Here is a 21,803-nt window from a genome sequence, read left to right as displayed (position 1 = left end):
CTGCCAACGTTCTGCTGAGTGAAATGTGCTCTCCACCTGCAACCTGCTCCACCGGCGGCTGGTTGGAGAGCGAGTCCCTCAGAGTCCACGTCGAGACTCACTAGCAAACATGCTTTCAAAATAAGGTTCATGAAAAATGCTTTAAATAACGGCCCCTTTAATTCGCTCTCAGGTATTATTTATTTATTTTTACTGCTGCTTCCCGTCCGTTGCACTTCTATTTGTATATCAAATATTGTGTCATGTGTGTACTCAAATTAATCTATTTCATTACCCTTAGCAAGGCGGTTGTGTTTTCCTCTGTGTTTGTTTCTTAGTGAGCAGGATTACGCAAAAAGCTACCGGACAGATTACCGTCACGTGTTAGAAACCGCTCGCTTGCAGTGAATTCCCCGATCTTACTCCTGAGGCATTTCTCTGGCAGGAAAAACTCCAGAGAACGTCCGAGTGTCTGACTCTGTGATTTGTGACTCGTATCCAGCCCCTCTGGACAGTTTCAGGAGAATATCTGGAGTCATAACATGAAATGTGTTTTTATTTAGTAACCAGACTTAGATCCACTTCATACAGACACTTCAACATCTCATTCCACGGCCCTTAAGATGATTGGACTCTTTGACTTGTCCTGACGAGCAGTAGAACCCACCCCCCCACCCCCGGCTCTGTGGGACAGTGATGCTGCCAAACCCCCTCTGCAAACAGGTTCATGTTTCTGGTGACATCCAGTTCCTCCCGGGCGTGTCCGGCGCTCACTCAGCCGTGAAGCCCATTGTGATGATATTACACTTTACATGATTTGTTTACATTGACCTCATTTTCCATTCAAGCTGAGGCTGGAATGTGGACGGAGAATATATTAAGCTGCTTGTACACACAGGGACACACAGTATATATATATATACATACACATATATATTCATGTCATCTAAAATGAGAATCAGAGATGGAAGGAAGATTTCCAATATATTCTAATGATGAAGTTGACTTTTGACCTTTTAAATACAAAATGTAATAATCTATGTGAATTAATTCATAATTAGCATATCTTAAATCTTGATTAATGGACAATAATGTGTTTTGTGAGCTCACAGTGACCTTGACCTTTGACCCTTGACCCCCATAATCTAATCATTTCAACCTTTGTGCTTCGTTTGAAGGAAAAACCCTCAAGACGTTTCTGAGGTATCACAACGATATGTATGAATGAATAAGCCGGGGGGGGGGACAAATAAAGCACAACCTGAAAACATAAAGCTTCACTTTCAAAATACTGAAATAAGAGCAGGAGGAGGGGAAAGCTCTCGTATGAGACAGAAGTGGGATCAGGCTGCAGTCATCGAAGCAGAGAGGAGGAAACACAGGCAGCTTTGTAATGAGACGAGTTCTGAACTCGCCCTGGAGAGCAAAGAGAGACTCGGACCGGACTCTGTTATTCAGCCTCTCCGGTCCGATCCGCCCGATGAGCGAGGAAACCGACCGGCAGCCGCTCGATTCTCTGTCTCGGAGAACGAGAGCTGAAGGATTCAAGTTTTGAATTACACATCAATACAAGAGCGAGAGACCCTCGTGTATCGTGGGACATTTTAGTCTCAGTACTCCCGACAGATAAAGTGTTTTATCATCAACACATTTAAAAGAGATTCTAAAATGTATTTGATGATTTAAGAGTAATTTAGGGTGTAACTGTAGGTCCGGTATTGAGACAAACTTTTCTCCATATAAATGTTGTGTATTTGCAAAGAAGCTGAACATTAAGCACATTGAGATTCTGTCACGGTTGATTTGATTATTATATAAAGATAGTATGAAAGGAGTAGCTACACAAAAATATATAAATCATCAAAAAAAACTAAAAGGATATTTTATAATCCTCTTTATGGCCAATCATGAAAATTAAAGGCGACATAGAAGAAATTATGAGTGCTGCACTGTATCTGTTGTGTGTGTGTGTGTGTGTGTGTGTGTGTGTGTGTGTGTGTGTGTGTGTGTGTGTGTGTGTGTGTGTGTGTGTGTTAGTGCAGCAGTGATTATTCACGTGAACATCAGGACCCCAGACGGATGTGCCTGCATGTAATTTAGGCGCCTGCCGTCCTGCCTGCTGCTCTTCTTCTCCACATTTCTTTCTCCTCTGGCAGCACAAAGGAAGCCTCAGACCCGGGCTATTCCCCTGTTGCCATGGTGACGTGGTCTCCTCTGTTTCCATGGTTATAGAAAGGCGAGCAGAAGCAATGGCGGCGGGGGTGAGAGAGACTCACACGGGATATAAAAGGGGGGCAAAACAAATAGTGGAAGAGGGAGAGTGTCAGAATTTTAATTTGGAGCCGGAGAAAAGAGGAGGGAGGTTGTCTAGGAAAGGAGAGAGAGGAGTGAATGATTGAGTCGGTTTGGAAAGTAATGAAGAGTCGGAGAAAGAGAGGGGGGGGGGGGGGGGGATAGAGGTAGTGGAGGAAAAAGAAGGCGACGTTTAAAAGAGGGGGGGGGGGGGGGAAGAAAGACGACTGTTAACCTGAGACAAAGATGAGAACTAAAAGAAGAAAGAGGGACTCGGGAAAAGAAAGACAAGAAACCGAGTTGGGAATTTATAGTGAAAAGCACAAAGAAGAGATGAAACAAAAGTCCAGGGAAGAGAGAGAGAGAATCCCTGTGAGACTGAAGCAAAGACAGACACAGCACAGGAAGAAAGACAAGAGTTCAAAAGATTGATTTATTATGCTGAATATTTGGGGCAAAACTGAAGCAGCAGAGGCCGAGACGTCCTGGTTTGAAGCTCTATGATCACTGAATCCTACATTTCCCACAATGCAAATGGGCGGCGTCTCTCTGTTAGACCGAACTTTCTGTTAAATGTTATTTTAAACTGCGCCGCCCCAGTTTGTGGCGAAGATTTCTGTCATATTAAATCTTTTTTTGTTTTTACAGACATAACTAAACTTTCTTTACATCTAAACAGACCACGACAAGCAACCATTTCTGTTGTTTTTAAAGTACGTGTGTATTTGTTTCATATACAAAAAATAATCACTTTTACTTCATAGAAACATTCCAGATGTATAACACATTTCCTCTCTGCTGCTCTGAGGCTGTTTTAAAGGTTTCACATAAGTGAAGCAGCATTTTAAACAGTAATCAAGTTGATTTGTAGAAAGTCCAGACTGCAGGTCAAAGATCAGACGCTACAGAGAATTATCTACAAGTTATGCGACTGAACAACACACTAATCCAAGTCACGCACATCTCCACACAATCATTTCATTCAGTGTGTGTTTCTCTCTGCGGGGCACTGAGCGGCCTTAGGAGGCTGTAACTCAAACTGAAACGCAGACGTGGATCAGATCGAACAGTTTGATGACGTTCTCTCGATGGACGGAAACAGAAAGAGGTGAAAGTCTGGATGTCAAATACTTGTGGGTGATTTGTGGGGAGCCGCTCGGTGTAGCTCTGCTGCTGAGGCGTTGGTCCTGCTGCTGGGTCGAGGACTGTGTGTCCTCTTGGCTCACAGAGCACATTCATCGTGCAGCTGGACACACAACACCCACAACAACACACACTGTCACACACAAACATGTGGGCCGCGGCTGCAGGGAAACATCGAGAGTGACAGACGGAGACGAGACGAGTCGATGACTCAAAACACTGTCTGCATTCATTTATTCTTAACTCACACACTTTAAAAACACAACCGCACACACTTTACTCACAAGTTTTACTAGTTTTTTTTTTATGTGAACCATTAATCAACTTCTTAGCGTAGAGAAAACATATAAATAACACGTATGTTAAGGAACATACGGGATGAAATAAGTTTTTTTACAGTCATTTAAGCCAAGTTCGGGTCAGATTGGACTTTATTTCCCGCTGTGGACCACTAGGCGGAGGTATAATGGTTTCACACAGTGACAGGTGGTTTTTCTAGAGGGATCCTGAGCTCTGTTTGTTTGTCATTAAACCAGTTGAATTCCAACATCTGTAAGCTGATGTCACAGTGTTCTCTCCAGCTGTGTCCGGCTCTGCTGGGAACTGGGGAGGAAATGTTACTGGGACCTTGAGACCAGGGTCACACCGACCTCCATCTTGTTTATTTACAACCTGCGTGTGTTTTTATTGTGAAAATCCAGGAGCTTCTGCATGTAATATTAATAATTAGCTGAATTACTGGTCATATCTAAGACATTAGGGAGCTTGCATTTATAAATGAAACTACATTTCCCATATTGCCTCCTGCTGTTGCACACAAGCTGATTTTTCAGTTGAAATATCATCTCTATGCTTTCCAGAAATAATAAATTATATATATTGGAGGTTTTTTGTGTAGCTCGTGTCTTCCTCTGTGACCTGGAGCCACTTTCTGTCTGAGTCGAGGACGGCAGCAGCTGCCAGCCTCCTGCTGACGGCTTTGCTTTTTCATGTTGTGTCTTGAATTGTGATTCAGCACAAACAGGGAGTGAAGGGTACCGCTGTATGAACGTTTGCTCGGTCCTTGAACCTGTTCTGTCCAATCTGCTTCAGTTAGTTACTGTCATCTTTGGTTTTTTCTTTAAATCGTCCTGTTCTTTCGAGTAAAATGAGGGAGATGCTGCTCTATATACGTGTGTGTGTGTGTGTGTGTGTGTGTGTGGATGCTGGGAATAATAACAGATATTTAGCAGTAACCCACAACACACACCTCTGAATATAATACAGTTTAGAACAACACCACCCTTCACTGACCTCCATGCTAAAAAGTGGAACTGTTTCCACATGTCCATAGTGAAATAGTCATGAGATTAGACTTTGTGGTCGAGCAGCGTTGTTTGATTCTATTAATTCAAACAGGTGTTCCTAATAAAGTGACTACTCGCTGCCTGTGGATCCATTTAACCACAAATCGAAGGTGTCCTGTGTAGAAATACACATAAGAGACGTGCAAGGTGTTTGTGGTGGAGCGTGAATCTGACTCTATGCTTCACTTTAAGGTTTTTCTTTGTACGTCTCCATGGAATTAAAGGACATAATCTCTGGACCAGTTCACTGAGGCTGCTTTGCGTTGACCTCCGGATGATCACATGCTGAGATTATCCACCGATATGTGTGTGTCCACCCAGTGGGACAGGACGGGACGGGACGGACTTATGTTCACCTCACGTCAGCTGGGTCCCTGTCGCCTCACTTCTCCTCTGGCCCGTTGGTTTAAACCTGTGTTTTCTGATGTAAGACATTCCCCCAGTGTTTGTACTTCATCCTGGTTGAGGTCAGATTGTACAAAATCCATTTCATATTGAGTATTGGTGATTTAATAGATCTGTTAACTCTAATCTCCGAGGTTTATTCAGTCAGCCTTTAGATGGCGGTGTGCTCCATTAACTCACCAAGACTCCTCTAATGTCTGCAGACACAGCGCCGGGTGGTTTCCCTGTAGAGAAACAGATAGATCACTACGGTGGTTCACTAGTACTTCAAGTCTTTACATGATATTATATATGCAACTGCTATGGGAGGATTGAGTCCTTATGTTGGAAGGGAATATTGATATTTGGACAATCAGTCAAACAACAGCAAAGAGACAAACTTTGTTAAATAAACAGCAACAAAGAGACGTAGAAATAATCACAAAGAGACAGAAAACTGTAATGACGAGAATCAAAACAACCACGGAGATGCTAAATGACCCTGAAGAGACAAACTGGACCTGTGTTGATGGGACAATTATCATCCTGCAGATTAACAATATATATTTCACTCAGGTTTTTAACTAATTTAACTGTGTGATAATTATTTTATATCTATGCAAGTTCTATATATGTATAATCCTTTTACACTGTTTTTAAATAAAAGCAATAAACTATAAATATAATTATTTTTATTTCATTTGGATTGAAGTAAATTAAACATGGATGAATATATAATTAACCTCAAAGTGTTGATGGAGTTAGTAGAAATAAAGGGAAAAGAAGTGAAACTCTTATAAAACACGTTCTGTGGTTAATTAGTTAAATGGAGACAAAGTGGTGGATGTTAATGTTTGGGGCCTGGTCAGTGTGGTCCCCTGTCACCGACCCGCCTCCACCACCCGGCGGCGCTACAGCTCCACTTTCCCCCGGCAGCCTCCGTCAGCTAGCCACCTAGCTGCTGCCGCTCCCCCCCGCCGGCTCCTGAAATCCCCGCGGCGGAGGTTCCTGGCGCGGCCGGCAGAGAGGGATGGAAGACAGGAGGAGCCGCCGGGAAACCTGAGCACAAGCGGCCGACAGCAGCGCGCACACAGGCGGGGACGGAGACCGCGAAGCCTCGCACGGGAGCGGCCATTACCGGCCGGGAAGCACGCTGGGAGCTGAGGCGGCTCGCCGGGAATAGGAAGCCCGAGTCCGGATACGGTTTCTCTCTGGAGCTCCGCCGACGACTTGGGGGGGACGGAAACCGGCTCAGTGCCCCCACCCACCGCCTCCCTCCCCGGACACTCGTCTGGGGGTGTGCAGGGTGAACTCCCTCCCTTCCCCTTCCCTCGCACGGGGGCCACAGAAAAGCAGCAGTCGCCGGCTGGAAGCCGACATCCGAGCAGGGACAGTCGGAGACAACGCACCGGGCGATGCGGCGGTGTGTTCCCGCACACGTACACACACCCAGAGGCGGCGAACATGGACAGATAGCGTTTATGTAACCGTCATTCAAGAAGATATCCGAGGCTTCAACTTCCCACATTCTTACAAACACTCGCTCCTGGAGGTTTCTGCCCCTTTTTTCTTATTCTCCGGACTACTCCCGAGGATTATCCAACCCGGCTTTGGGAGGGACACACCGGGGACACGGAGAGGCAGAGGACCGGGTCACTGCGGTAGTCTGCAGGCCGACCCCTCGCCTCTCGCCGGCCGGCCACAGAGCCACCATGGCCGGGTTCATACCGGGGCTGCTGCCGACGAACCATTCCCAGGAGAAGGAGTTCGCCCAGGCGTATGAGGATGTGCTGGAGAGATATAAAGGTAAAGAGGAGTGGGGGGGCAATTTAATGTTCCCATAGCTGTGGAAGCAAGTTTCCAATAGAGATAAATACAGTATTTATACTTTATTGATCCAGAGGGAAAAGTAGGGATCCAGTATTACAGCATAAGAATAATACAAGATATTGACAATACAAATATTTGAAGTACAAGACGATTGAAAGGCACAAATATTGAATAACTACAGATTTAAAGACAAATAACTGACGCTGTACAAAGTTGTATCCTGTACAAATGATGGTGCAGCAGATGTAAGGGGATTTTTATTCATTTAAAGTGAAAGAGCACAACTTCAAATCCATCACTAGAGATACAACGCGTCTCGATACAGTAGCGGTGACAGTCCGGTGACGTGGTTAATGTGTTTATCTCTCGAAGGCCACAAGCACACAGATAATGTCCTGATGTCACAGGATGAGTTTAACTTTCTGCTGCACCTTCCTGTTTCCCTCCGGGGACGTGGGGGACGTGGGGGACGTGGAACCCGTCTCCCGGTGTCCCGGCCGCTGCTCGACGGGACGAACAGGGTGACACCACCTGAGCTGTGTGGCCCAGTTTGGGGTCTGAAGGTGTGAGTGGATCCCCTCTGGAGCACAGAGCCAGCCCAGTCTGCCCAGTTTCATAATCTGGATGGTTTCACATTGTTGATGGTTTGGATAAACACAGCAGCTCTGCCAAGTGACTGACCTCCCTCTGTAGTTCACTGGCTATGGGGGCCAATGGCCTCGCTCCCTTCTAATCACTCCCCCCCCCCCCCCCCCCCCAAATCACCTCCACTCGCCACCATCAGATAATTTCGTGTCCCGCCTCGTGTTTGCTGTTTGTCCTGTAAACATGGAAGCTGCTGCCCTGCAAGTCACTGGGAAAGTGGAGGTTGTCTCTGGTGGGTGTGTGTCTGTGTCTGTGTCTGTGTGTGTGTGTGCGTCTGTGTGTGTGTCTTTGGTATTGTTACCCCCCCCCCCCCCCCCCCCCCCCCTGCAGCAGTGGCCTTACCACCAGCACTGAGCCTCAGCGTTTTATAATCCCAGTGACAGGGGCGCTTTAAAAATGAATGCCTCCACTGGAATTGACGTGTGTGTGTGTGTGTGTGTGTGTGTGTGTGTGTGTGTGTGTGTGTGTGTGTGTGTGTGTGTGTGTGTGTGTGTGTGTGTGTGTGTGTGTGTGTGTGTGTGTGTGTGTGTGTGTGTGTGTGTGTGTGTGTGAGAGAGAGAGGATGGGGGTGCAGTCAGAGCCGACAGCCAATGGACTCAGGTCACATCTGTGTTGCTGGCGCTGATGAAAAGGAGGTAGCTTTTAATTATTGATTATTATAATGAAACTGAACCCCTCGGGGCCCGGCAGCAGGATTCTCCAGTGTTGTGTGAATGTGCACGAGACACAAAGACATAATGTGAACAGGTTAAACCAACCTGTCTGTCCTCAGAGGAAGATTTATTTCAGTAGCACCTTTTGTCACAGCAGAGCTCTGCGCAGCTCTTGTGATGAGCCGGCGCCGGGGAAAAGTTTCCATCGAGGGAAAGTGAAAACACGTGGCTCTGAATAGTATCAGCCATATTTGGAATACATCTAGGCCAGAATATGCAGATGCCGTCTGTTTTTCTCCTCTAAAACACGTCAGTCAAGTGTTTCTGACCCAAATATTAGTCAGTTTTTGCTGCAGCAGACAGTTAAATAACAGAAAACCTTTTAAAGTAAATGTTGTAATACTTTTCCTTTCAGTCTGTGGCCCTGAATGTGTTGTTTAGTTTAAAAAAAAAACCCTCCTCATAATTCAAAACCGGCTCAAACAGACGCTCTTAGAAACAAGTCAGTATTTCATCAACACACAGGGAGTTGTGCTTTTCTGTCCGACATTAATAGAGAGTTCAGTGTTGAAATAAATCAAACAGCGAAGGTGTAAAAGTAAAAGAGGCAGCGGGACCTCCAGTAAATCTCTCCTGCTCTCCTTCCTCTCACAGACGGCAAATTAAGAAATGGCTTCACCTCAACACGTCCGTTTCTCAGCCCGTAGCCGCTGATTGCTCTACGTTTAAAGTTCCATCTGTTGATCGCAATCACTGTCCAGCTCATCCGTGAGCAGCGCTGCTTTCCCTGGGGAAATAAATAAAGCATTAGAGGCAATGTGTCCCATGAGGGTGATCATTAACAGAAGGAAATATGAGCATATTGATTTTGACATGAGCCTCTTCTGGCCTGTTGGACGATTTAGACACGTCAACATGTAACAATCCTGAGAGCCCTGAGTTAACCACTGGTCCATGTAGTTCCCCTCTGACCTCCATGATAACTGCATCCTCACTTCTCATGCTTTATTTGACAGGTGCAATCAGTGTAACACAATCGTACAGCGATGGTTTGTGTGGCTCTAAACGTCATCACAGTTCCCACTAAGTATTTCTGAAAATACCCAGTTCAAGGTGCCAGATCTCACAAAAATAAACAAAACATGTGATATTTAAATAGTAAGACAGTAAAAACACTCACGAATCTGTATATTAATAGATTATCATCAAAACTAGTCAATTGATAGATTTATTGATTAGCTCTTTGCAATTAACTCCCATGTGTGCAATTTGAATGCTTCAACCAAAACACTTCTCATTCACTTTTACTTACTCTACAGATAAATGGTATTGGACAGTGATTAGTTTGTGGGGGACTCTTTGAAAGACGTGTCCTCCTAACTTATAAACCCGATCGCTCTCTGTTCCAGGCGATGATTTGTCGATGTGTGTTTTCTGTCCCTGTAAGGCTGCGGGATTTGAACTCGGACCTCTGTGTTATGCTAGTCATCGCCTCGTCATTGCTATAATGAGGAGGCTGTAACTTTAGAGGACATGTCCTGTGTCCTCTGGCGTCGCTCCATGACAATAGGACTCCTGCTGCAACATGTCACTGTCCAACCGTGTTTTGCTCTTTGAAGACGGTTAGCGACACTAGCCCCTCGACTGATATCAGGTCCACTCCTGTCATACGTCTTCCTCTCCTTCCCCGGGTCGTCTCAGGATTGCAGCGATTTTCAAATGCTGCAGTAAACTTGACCCTGCGATGACTACGCTGTTTGTGTATGTGCACGAGTTTTAGACCGTCAGCTGTGTGTGCGTCACTTGTAGCAGTTGTCGGGACGAATAGACGACGAGAAATGTGAACTTGACGTCCTGCCTGTGGCATCGCTTGACTGAAACTGGAGAAGGGGACATTTGATCGGGGTTAAATCATTCACAAGGGGGAACTGGAGTGTTTGCAAGTGAGTGTTTGTTGCTGTTTATGCTGCTGCCGTGTAACAATGGCAGGAAATGTAAAGCAACAGCAGCAGGGAACCGCACGGAAAAGCAGCCGGGACCTGACTCAGAAAACAGGCACAAACACTCAGTCAGTGGAAAACGTGACGGTTCTGCTCAGCGACATGTAGCTCCGTTATTATTGTGTGGAAACCTGCATAGACTGACTCTGCTGCTTGGTTTTTCTTCAGTAATCCTTCCTGGACAGGTATAATAACATTTAGAAAAGCTCAAGAGCAGCTTAACAGTGCACCATGTTCATTATAACACATCAGGTGAAACGTCAGCCTGTAAAAAAAATCCGCTCAGAGTTAAATATAAGACAGGAAACCGAAGAATGACACTGAAGAGCGAGATGGTCAGGAAACTTTGCCCCTTTACAAATATAGACGTCTGTATATCTGTGTGTGGTCAAGACCCCCCCCCCCCCCCTACAGTTAGATTAGCTGTGACCTAAACTGATGATAATTGGATAAAAAATCTAAATCAGTTTCAGTCTGACGTCCCCTGACATCATCCTTATTTCTGTTCTGGATGAACCGAGCTGGATCCTGTGTCGAGCGTGTGAGGACCTGGTCGAGTGTTGAGTGTCGGACTTGATTTTCAGCGTCAGCAGGGTTCACGCTGTCGATCTTTGGCCGAGGGCAGCGTCCCGATGTTCTCTCTGTAAACTTAACACTTCTAATTCGTCCGCCTGCTGACTGAGCCAACGCCAGGCAGCCCAGTCCTCCTGCTTGTGTGTGTGTGTGTCAGTACTGATGAATAAATAAGAGCCCGTTTATATCAGAGTTGGCTCTTTTGAGTTGATCGTATTCTTAAAACCCAAATTAGGGCGCTCTCTCAAATACGACAAGAAAAAAGGTTCAACTGCAAATTAGAAGAATAGATTTTCTATTGATTGATCCGTCATTACAGTATCCCCCAGTGCAATGAGACTGATTGATATCCACTGCGTTTCATACTATGATCACATTGTGAGTGATTCCAGTTTTATATACATCTTAAACTCACTCACACATCCAGTGGTCTGTTGCCCAGAAGGAGACACAGGAAGTTCACGGAGCTTCGCTGAGTGTTTGCTGACGTCCCACATTTTTATGGGCTACAGGAAAAGGCCGGGCCGAAGGCAGTTCAGCTCTTCCTGCCTCTCCAGCTCTGCGTTAGTGTGTCTGTACCTGCCTCTCATACTCTCCACACACACACAAAGGATCCATGTGTTCTTCCAACCACCTCATGGGTCCTATTAAACTGCATCTGCTGTGAATATGCCATCTTTAGCTCGGCCGCTGTGCCATGTTTCCTGTCTTTGTGCCTCTGCCCGGGGAGTGTCACGCTTCTGGACTAATGTGACCCCATTCGAGGTAAATTTAGACCCTGAAATGCCGATGTTAGATAGGGGGCAATGTCTGGAAAATGATCCTTCGCCTCTGCAGCTGGTTCGGTTGAGTAATCTCACACTGGAGGAAATGAAGGGGAATACTAGTGAGGAGGGAGAGATAGAAAAACAGTTAAAAATACTGTGCTGGAGAGGAGGGAATGGGAGGATGAGGAAGAAGACGTAACAACTTAGGGAGAAGACAAAGATGAAAGTGCAGCGTGAAAGAGATGAAGATAGACACGGAGGGAGAGGAGACTCAGACACGCTCTGGGCCGGTCCCAGAGATGGATCGTTACAGCTGGATTTTTCCACGTGGCCTAGTTTTTCCCTCGTTCCTTCTCTGCCCGCAAGAACACAACCTCCCCCCTTCCTCCTCTTCCTCCTCCTCCTCCTCCTCCTCCTCCTCCTCTTCCTTTATCTCTCTTCTCTCAATCACACAGCTCTATCTCTATCTGTCTCTCAGATCACACCCTGGAAAAGACCTATCCAGTATTTTTCATCTGTCGTAACATGATTGGAAAAGGTGGATATGGGATTTTGTAATGAAACTCTTCCCTCTCTTGCCATCACCCTCCTCCTCCTCCTCCTCCTCCTCCTCCTCCTCACCAGCTCATTTCATTATCTCCTAATTATTTTTGCTCTGTCTCTATCCCTCTCTCCCTCCCTCTCTCTCTCTCTCTCTCTCTCTCTCTCTCTCTCTCTCTCTCTCTCTCTATCCCTCTCTCTCTCTCTCCCTGCCTCCTCCTCCCTCCTCCCCTCTCCCTGCTTTTCCCGTCGCTCCCCTCGCTACTTCCTGTTTAGTCACATTCTCCGGCAGCACCTGACTGTGCCGGCAGGAAAACCAAACGCTGTCAGAGCTGCGGCAGGAAAAACCAAATGCTGACCGAGCGAGGATGCCTTGCAGGGAAAGAGCGGGGGGGGGGGGGGGGAGACGTCGGGGAAATCAAACGCTCCCAGAGCTCTGGTGTGTGGAGCTCTGCTGTGAGGTGTCTCCACCCTGCCGGGGCAAATCTATTGCTATTAATGCATTAAAAAGTAGTCTTCTGTATATGCATTATGAAAGCTGAATAATGAAGTGGAAAGGAAATTAAATTCATTTTAGATTTTCATATCAATGGTTATAATAAATTAATTATAAAGGTTAGTTTGCAAGATTACACAAAAACTACTGAAGGGATTCCCATGGAACGTGGAGGAGGGATGAAGGGGGGGGGGGGGTCAGGGAAGAGAACTGCACACAATCTGCACACACTCGTAGATTCCAGTCCCCGACATGTGTCTGATTTCATCAAGATCGATGAGTCATATCGTGGGAAATCAGTGAAAACGTCCCAAATCTTGCAATGTTAAAGAAAGTGAAACCTTATTCCCCCGATCTGCTTCAAGTTTCGTGGAAATCCTGTTCAGTACTTTTTGTGTAATCCTGCCGACAACAAACGCACACATGGAGAGGGGGGGGGGGTGGAAAGGAAAACACTTTGTTGTGGTTCGAGCTAAAAATAAAAATGCTGCAGCGTCATGATGAGATCCGTGTGTCACTGGTCTCTCACATTCTCCACATTTCAGCTTCACTGTGACTCCTCTCCTCCCCTTCTCCTCCATGCTCCCTCCCTTTCTTTCCTCCCATTACTGTTCACAGCAGTTCTCTCTTTAGCCCCCATGGTTCTTGCATAACCAGCACCCAGCTGATTTTTTTTTAGCAATATAATCAATGAGCTTCATTGTGTGTGTGTGTGTGTGTGTCAGCGGAGAAAATGGAGTTGAATGGACGTGAAGGGCTGCAGCCAACAAATGTGCGATATTTGCCCCGACATATAAATGTGTGTGTTGCTGCATATTTGTGTGTGTGTGTGTGTGTGTGTGTGTGTGTGTGTGTGTGGTAACAGTGGCCCTCTCTTCTCCCAGCGACACACAGGGCCTGCATTCACTATAACAGTAAAAGCTGTGTAGGGCCGGCCCTTATCCATGAAACTTTTCTCTGGTGTAGTGTGGCAGTTGTCACAGCTCATGAAATCTGCTCTGAGGCAGCGGAGGCTTGTTTTGTCCCGTCTCTGTCGGGAGCTTCCTGGATGTTGAATGTAATCACTGAAAAGGGGGGGAGTAATCTCTGTGTGTGTGTGTGTGTGTGTGTGTGTGTGTGTGTGTGTGTGTGTGTGTGTGTGTGTGTGTGTGTGTGTGTGTGTGTGTGTGTGTGTGTGTGTGTGTGTGTGTGTGTGTGTGTGTGTGTGTTTGTGTGTGTGTGTGTGTTTCATTTCAAGAAAATAAATAGGTCAAGAATATCAGTAGATGTTGCCATGCATGATATCCTTGTGTGTCAGTCAGTCAGTCAACACTTGGAGCTGTGCCTCGACTTCAATCAATTTGAAGTCTCCTCCAGGAAACAGGAGGAAGACGCTGCTGTAGCTGTGACCTCTGAAAACACACACACACACCACGTCCCCCCCGCTCAGCTGTTTGGATTTGAAAAGACATTGTCTCCACAGAATCTTAAAAGTAGAAGGACTCTCTGCAGACCTCCACCGAGGCTGACGCCCTGTCCCTCGATATGAACCTGCTCGGATGTGTCTCCGGGCTGTGAGGCTATAAACACACGATGCCAACTTTCTGTCTCTGTGAAGAAGCAGTTCATTGTTTTGTCTATAAAATGTAAGAAAATACTCGAAGGAAAAAAAACATAACTCTCTCTCTCTTGTCAAAGAGATTGAGTTTCAGCTCTTTAGTGATTGGTTGATGTTTATTTCGTGTAAATATTTTGCAAAATATCAAATCTCTTGTTACTGATCATTCTGTTGATTTACAGCAACGTTGGCTGTGAAGCTGTTTTGTTGTTTAGTAGTTTTCTGTCTTGGTTGTGTCTGCTTATTGTGAACGTATTGTTGATTGGAGACGCTCTCTCCTCACTTGTGTGTCTGTGTGTGTGTCTGTGAGGGTTGTAAAGTACAGTACAACCTGTCAAGATGAAGTCAGATGGAGGAAGAGAAACGGTTAATGAATAAATCATGGGTGCTGCTCTAAAGGCGATATAGGGGACCGTGGTTAGTCTGCCCCCTTTGCAGCACTACACACACACACACACACACACACACACACACACACACACACACACACACACACACACACACACACACACACACACACACACACACACAGCCTCGTCCCCTATAGGGCATCATCTGTCTGAAGGGTATATCACACCCCCTCTCTGTCCTCTCCCCTCCTCCACAGTAATACTCAGTTGTTGGCCTGTTGAGAAATGCTGGAATATCCTGTGTGTGTTTCATATTCTTATTCCTTCATATTCTCTCGTGTCCTTTTCTGTCTCATTGCACATGTGAGACAAAGCTAAAATCTGTGGTTCAACATTGATCTGTCGCCCTCCGACTCTCCTCTCTTTTCTTTGTTCAGATTCACATCATCACCCCCTTTCTTCTTCTTCTTCTTCTCATCTCCGACTCTCTGCTTGTTCGTATTATTATCCTGGATGAACGAGCTGGATTTTTGTTCTTAATCCTCGACTCTTTCTTCTCCTCCGCTCCCTCCTTCCTGTTAATTTTCTAATGAGGGTAGAGAGCTGCTGCTGCTGCTGCTGCTGAGGGATGTAAATCTATACCTCCTCCTGTCCCGCCATCATCCTGTCATTCAGGTGGATGTTATTCAATCAGGCTCTATCCCGGTGAGATTGAAGGCTGAGGGATAGGATGTTACAGGAGGGAGACGCTGATGGATGTATGTGTAAATTATGAGTTCACCGCAGGTCGGAACTGATGTAATCTATATGATCAGGTTGGAGTGTTCTGTGTAGCTTCATGTCAGGTTTTCCACAACCTGATACTTGTATATGTTCAAGGTTTTTTTACCAGGGATGTGACAAGTATGAAGGTGAAAAGAAAAAACAATAAAAGCCTGAAAAGATGGATAAATGAATATAATCAAGATGTTTGATATGACGCCTCATTTCAAGCTCCATCGATGTGCAATAGATCAACGCTGCTGCGGACTTCAGATTGGTCCTTGAATCTTTCACCAGTCTGTAGAAAAGCTTTAGTGTCGACAGGGAAGCTAACGTTGGACTTTTTTAAAAACAAGTGGAGTTGTTGAAACATGAGCAAATTTAACTTTTAGCAACAACACACAAGTTGACCTGCTGCTCCGACAGCTCATTGTGCCGATACCAGGGTTTAATAAGTCTTAAAAAGTATTAAATACATTTAAACATTACGTTCTAGGCTCCGGTCATACGTTCTTTATCAATGATACAGATATTAGCACTGTAATAAATTGCAAACATGTGTTTTGAATTGAAATGCTCACTAAATTGCAGTAAGTAACTAATATAATGACTAATAATGATGAGAACTAATACAGTGAAGAGAAGGAGGTTGATTTTCTTTTCTTTATTATTTAAGTATCCAGAGATGAAGAGGAAATTCATTACTATATTTACACACAACCCTCCCCCCCACCCCCCCCGGCCTCTTAATACCTGTGTGAACTGTCGGTCTCGTCCGATTGGACGTGTGTTCTGCTCTGAAGTCCAGTGAGATGAAAGAAGTTGCTGAGTGGCGCTGAGTGTCGACCGTGGCTTATGACTTCAGGAGAAGCACGGTGACTTTTAATCTGCTCCAATTCCTTCAGCCTGTGACTCTCAGCTGACTGCACACTCACTGTGGGACACTGGGTCACACACACTGGGGCTGGGCTACTCAGCAGGTCCACACACACACACACACACACACACACACACACACACACTGTAAAGATGGTGGTGTGTGTGTATTCAAATCAGTAACACACAATCAGTAGCATGTTTACTCCCCCTGTCATCAGCATCATTACATTTATACTGAGACAATTATTACTGCTGAAGTTTTTATATTATAATGATGCTGTTTTATAACGATATGACCATTTATACCATGTGATACATTCTTAATGGTAATTTTTCACTGTTGTTTGACATAGACTTTTCATAAATCAATGAAGTAATCCATCATTGATCCCGTTTTCTCTTGGAGGGTCCCTGGGGGGGGGGGGGGTGCAGCCAGTGTCAGCTGACATTGGGGCGAGGAGCAGAGTGAGTCGCTGTTCAGTCGCCAGCGAATCACAGGGCGAACGTATAGAGACAAAAGATTCACGCTCACATTCACACCTACGAGCTGTTAAGAGACGTGTGAGAGGAAGACGGACCTGGAGAAGTCCAACGCAGACACGTGGGGGTGGGGGGGGGGGGGGGACACGCAAACACAGAAACACCCTCGGCCGTCACGTTTAGACCCAGAACCGCATCAATGAAGATAATTAGTTGGATCCCTCTGACCCTGAGTGCATGGTCTTTATTGTGTTGCTCACAGTCCACTCTCCCGTCCGTGCACACGCTCGTGCCTACAAGGTGGTATGAGGATTTGCCATTCAGATCGGGCTGAGGGTAATCTGGTCCATCCTAGCGGGATGTCACACAGACTGCCCCCCCCCAGCAGGGGCCGAGCCCTAATCCCATTCATCCACTTTACTACACCAACGCCGTGCCAAAGAACCAGGACACCCCTGTCACAGTGGACCGGTCCATCCCCTCACCGCTCTCTGGCGTCGGGGCTGCACCACTGATGCTGGTGTTACGGGGAGGGAGGGGGGGGGGGGGTACGCTGTGGTACTTATGTAATTCGCCGTGGCACTGACATCCCGAAGTAGTGGGAAGCGCGGCCTTTGATTGGATTCCTGGATGAATGTAAAGCTGATTGTCTTTTAGAGAGATATAACGTGGTTATCCAACAGTCTGGTTAAGACAATAAGGAGGAAGTTGAGCCGCATTACGTGACTTGAATCTCGCTCCTCGCTGTGATGTTCCCGTCATCAGGGTAATCAGAGCTGCACCTGCCGCCAGTAAAACACTCAGCTGCTCTCTCGCACAATTCCTGTAATCAGGCTTCAGTATTTTAAGTGTCTTTCTTCTTCGTGCGGAGCCGTTTAAAATCCCAACAATCCCCCTGTAAGCTTCTTGCCTTTTTTGTGTGAGCAGCAGTAATGTCCTCCTCCTCTGCCTCCTCCCACCTCTCCAGAGAACATCAGGACAAAGGGCCAGAACCTTGTATCTGATAAGGTCTCTTCAATCATGGCTCCTAAAGGGAAACTGGCCTCATTACAGGGGTTGTTAGGTTCAGATTCAAAATCATTTCAGTGCTTTTACTGCCAGTGTTCGGCTTTTGTTCATATTTTCACCTCTTCAGACTCACTATCGGTCTGTGTGGCCTAAGACTTACGATTCCTCCTCTTCTTTTTGTATCTGTCCTTGATGAAACTCTCATCATACCATTCCCATGATGACACACTTCTCTTCTAGGCCTTTCTTGTTTTCTTTTCTCATTCCCTCTGCCCATTCTTGCTCAACTGTTCCCAAGATCCAGAACAGGACGTGGTTTTTGTTTTCATCTAACCCCTGATTTTCATCTTATGCCGTTTTTGTTTTCCTTGATCTCAAACGTGTTGTTTTTTCATACTGAATTCTCATTTCTCTCATTTTCATCCATATCCTCTTTTCTTCCCTCTCACTATCTTTACTAGGTCAGTGGCAGTTGTTAATCTCCTGCAGCTCCAGCTACTTCTCTTAACAGGCTTTGCTTCTAATTGAGAAACTCTAAAATTAACATCCTGCAGGCGTGCGTGTGTGTGTGTGTGTGTGTGTGTGTGTGTGTGTGTGTGTGTGTGTGTGTGTGTGTGTGTGTGTGTGTGTGTGTGTGTGTGTGTGTGTGTGTGTGTGTGTGTGTGTGTGTGTGTGTGTGTGTGTGTGTGTGTGTTTTGGTTATGTATGCGTGTGCGTTTTCATTTTCTGCCTCAATCCATGAGCACTAAAGTGAGCGCAGTGTCTCCGTAGGATCGAGCTGATCAGCTGCCTTTCAGGAGACGCCCCGTCACTGTTGATGGACAATCAATCACAAACAGCCTTGTTCATGAGAAAGTGATGGATTTTTTTTTCTTTGTTGCAGCTCAAACACTTGAACGTTCATCAAGAGATAAAACATTTTTTTTATATAAAAATAACTTTTATAATCACTGATCACAGGAACATGATGATCCCACTGACCTCATTACGGACTCGCTCCTGTTTCCTATTCATATCCAGGCTCTGTGTGTGTGTGTGTGTGTGTGTGTGTGTGTGTGTGTGTGTGTGTGTGTGTGTGTGTGTGTGTGTGTGTGTGTGTGTGTGTGTGTGTGTGTGTGTGTGTGTGTGTGTGTGTGTGTGTGTGTGTGTGTGTGTGTGTGTGGAGTCGATCTTACAGTGTGAAGTGAGCGCTGAGCTGCCTGACAGTGTCCGATCAATAGGCTCCAATAAAGAGATGAGTTGAGGCAAGAATCATTTCAGGTTAATCAAGCTAAAGGCGAATTCTTCTGGTACATCACTATATATATATAGATATATATCACAGCCACCAGAGGTTTTACTTAGCTTGTTTGTCTTTTTAGAGGATATCCCATTTTTACATTTTTTTATCAGCTGATCTGTTCTGGTCTTTTCCCTCCAAAGCAAATCTTTATACAGAACCACTATCACATTTTTTTCCCAGAAGAACATAACATAGTCTACGACAACATACTGTACAATGTCTCCTCTGTGCTTTAGGTCGGTTTATGATCTGTTTGCTCCTCAGAAGGATTCATACCTCAGAGCAGCCACCCTGGAAGCTGTGTTGAAAAACGTTCAATTGTTTCTGATAAATTTGGTTTTAATAAGTTATTTCATCCAAACGTTCTCTGGCTCCACATAACGTCACCAGCATCTGGCATATACTGGTTTTGGTATTTGTACCGTGTGAAGAAGACGAGACACGTCATTCATCTTTATTTACAGTCATTGGTATTGACTTGTGTACACACACACACACACACACACACACACACACACACACACACACACACACACACACACACACACACACACACACACACACACACACACTGGATTGTTACCTCTCAGTGTGACCTTGTGCAGCCTGTTCTCCATGCAGCCACGTGATCTCATATATACCGTGTGTGACTGCTTAAGTGGAGCGGTATATACATTTTGCCTGTGTGTGTGTGCGATTAAGTGTGTAAATGCACACATAATGTTGTGGTGTTAAGTGTGTCAGTGTGTGTGTGTGTGTGTGTGTGTGAGAGCTGGGACGTCCTCAGCTCCATCTGTCGGAGGGTCTGTGACCTGTCGGGCTGGAGACCCCCCCCGTTCTGTTTGATGGTGAGCATTTGATTTCCAGCTCATAATTAACCCCAGTAAAGATTCGCTGAAGACATCGCTGAGTTGGCTTATTGCAGATTATCCCCCCCCCCCCGGTCATTCTCTTGCATTCTGTATTTCCAGTTCTGTGGCAGTCTTGCCGTGTTTCTTGGCTGCATCAGCTCATGGCTCGAAGATGAACATGTATATTTATAACTCACAAGTTATTCGTCTCCCTGATAGAATGAAGACGAGAAGACAAACCTCGAATACAAATTCAGGACATGAATTGGACATTTTAAAACACAGCACCATCCAGAGAAGGAGGGATAATAAAAGAGGAGTGGAGAAGGGGGAGGGTGCGGCTCCTCTGCCCTCCTCCACGTTAGCAGGTCTCCTGGATTTCCCGTCTGTCACCCCTCTTTTGCTAATCCTCATCCCCCCCCCCCCTCCCGTCCTCGTCTGACGTTCCCTCACTCAGCCTCCTCTCCTCTTTTATTTTTAATCTCAGCGTTTAATCAGACAATAACATTCCTGGAGGGGGATGGACGGACGGATGGATGGATGGATGTATAGATGGATGGATGTATAGATGGATGGATGTATAGATGGATGGATGATGGCTACCAGCTCTTAGAGGTGTGAAGGGGTTCAGAGGAGGGGGAGGGGACAGAGGAGAGGAAGGAGAGAGGCCTGGGGGGGGGGGGGGGGGGGGGGTTGAGAGCAGACGTGGATATGATAGGTCGTTTGTGCATAAACTGTCATTTACCGATGGATAAAAACTAAGGTACAGTTTTGCATAATAGTAAAAATTGTTATGTGACCTGGCTTTGAAAACAAATCCATACAGAGAATTAATGTCCTACAACTTTTTTAATCTATCATCTACTTTCAATCACAACTGGAAAAGAACACCACAGTGTATATTTGTATTGTAATGGCACCAAGGTACCAGTGAATGTATCATCAGTTATTGATGTTTAAAATGCTGCAGAGCACACACACACTTCTCATCTGTTGTTTGGTGGCTTCGCTCTCCAGCCTCGATTACCAATGAACCATCCTCCTGGCATCTCAGTGAATACATTTATCCCGATCACATTGTTGGCAGAAGTTCTTATTGATTTTGTTTGACATTTAATGAGGAACGTTGAGCGAGTCATGACCGGCTGCTGCCTGGCAGAGAAAACTGCATAACACTGTGAGGAGGAGAAAAGAGTTGTGTTGTTGGGGGTGAAGTCGCCCGGGGTGATTAATAATGTGGAGCAAAAATAAAACTGTTAAGTGAAGGAGTGCTCCACTAATGAAAGTAAACGCACTGTAATCGTCTTTATCGTGATTAACAGAGATAATGAAATCAAACTTTGCGTCGTCTGCTCCTTTGATCACATTTAGGAACAAATGTTGAAGACGTCGGTGTCGTGACACTCGTTCTTTACACCGAGGGGAGAAAACTGTTCTCACCAGTTAACTGTGTGTGCTTTAGAGCTTGATTAGTAACTTTCTCTGAGGAAAGTATCATGAGCTCTTGTTTATTTTAGTGGAATTACACTATACACACTCGCATAGCACATTGGTATGAAGTCAGTGTGTGTGTGTGTGTGTCAGTGTGTGTGTGTGTGTGTGTGTGTGTCAGTGTGTGTCAGCCTGCAGTGACGCAGCAGAGCAGGGTAAGAGTGAGGTTGGAGAACATTCCTGACATAGCACACTCGATGGAGGGAGGAAGTTGGGACTGTTTTCTTCTCCTGTTCTCGCAGAGGCAGCTTAAAGTCTCCCACACGCACTCGGTGCTCGTCGGGACCTTCTCCACGATGTGGACTACATCTAACTCGTATCGACCTGAATCCTGTCACGTCTTCTGAACCCGTCAGATCCTCATCTTCTTACCGAATGTGAGGGTTAAGAAGTGGAGGAAATGAGATGTGCATGCCCACGCTGCAGCCTTTCTCAGCTGCTGCGGCACAGCAGGT

The 21,803-nt window shown here is 45.7% G+C and overlaps 2 protein-coding genes across 10 annotated transcripts in view; one reads left to right on the top strand and one right to left on the bottom strand.

The window, feature by feature from the left end:
• Positions 1 to 21,803, bottom strand: part of LOC117770959 (tapasin-like) — a 1,175,540-nt gene that overhangs the window by 354,673 nt on the left and 799,064 nt on the right. The window lies entirely within an intron of this gene.
• macf1a (microtubule actin crosslinking factor 1a) overlaps positions 1 to 21,803 on the top strand; it is a 183,517-nt gene that overhangs the window by 8,817 nt on the left and 152,897 nt on the right. Inside the window, exon 1 of one of the 9 annotated variants that reach the window (XM_034600779.1) lies at positions 6,814 to 6,950. The exons of the other annotated variants lie outside the window; for them this stretch is intronic. Coding sequence (XP_034456670.1) covers positions 6,857 to 6,950 — 94 coding nt within the window. The 5' untranslated portion in view covers positions 6,814 to 6,856. Of the gene's footprint in view, positions 1 to 6,813; positions 6,951 to 21,803 lie in introns of those variants that run through there. 9 annotated transcript variants of the gene reach the window in all.

The sequence above is a fragment of the Hippoglossus hippoglossus genome, chromosome 11, assembly GCF_009819705.1.
Source record: "Hippoglossus hippoglossus isolate fHipHip1 chromosome 11, fHipHip1.pri, whole genome shotgun sequence".
NCBI classification, from domain to species: Eukaryota; Metazoa; Chordata; class Actinopteri; order Pleuronectiformes; family Pleuronectidae; genus Hippoglossus; species Hippoglossus hippoglossus.
This window is presented reverse-complemented; position numbering and strand designations above follow the sequence as displayed.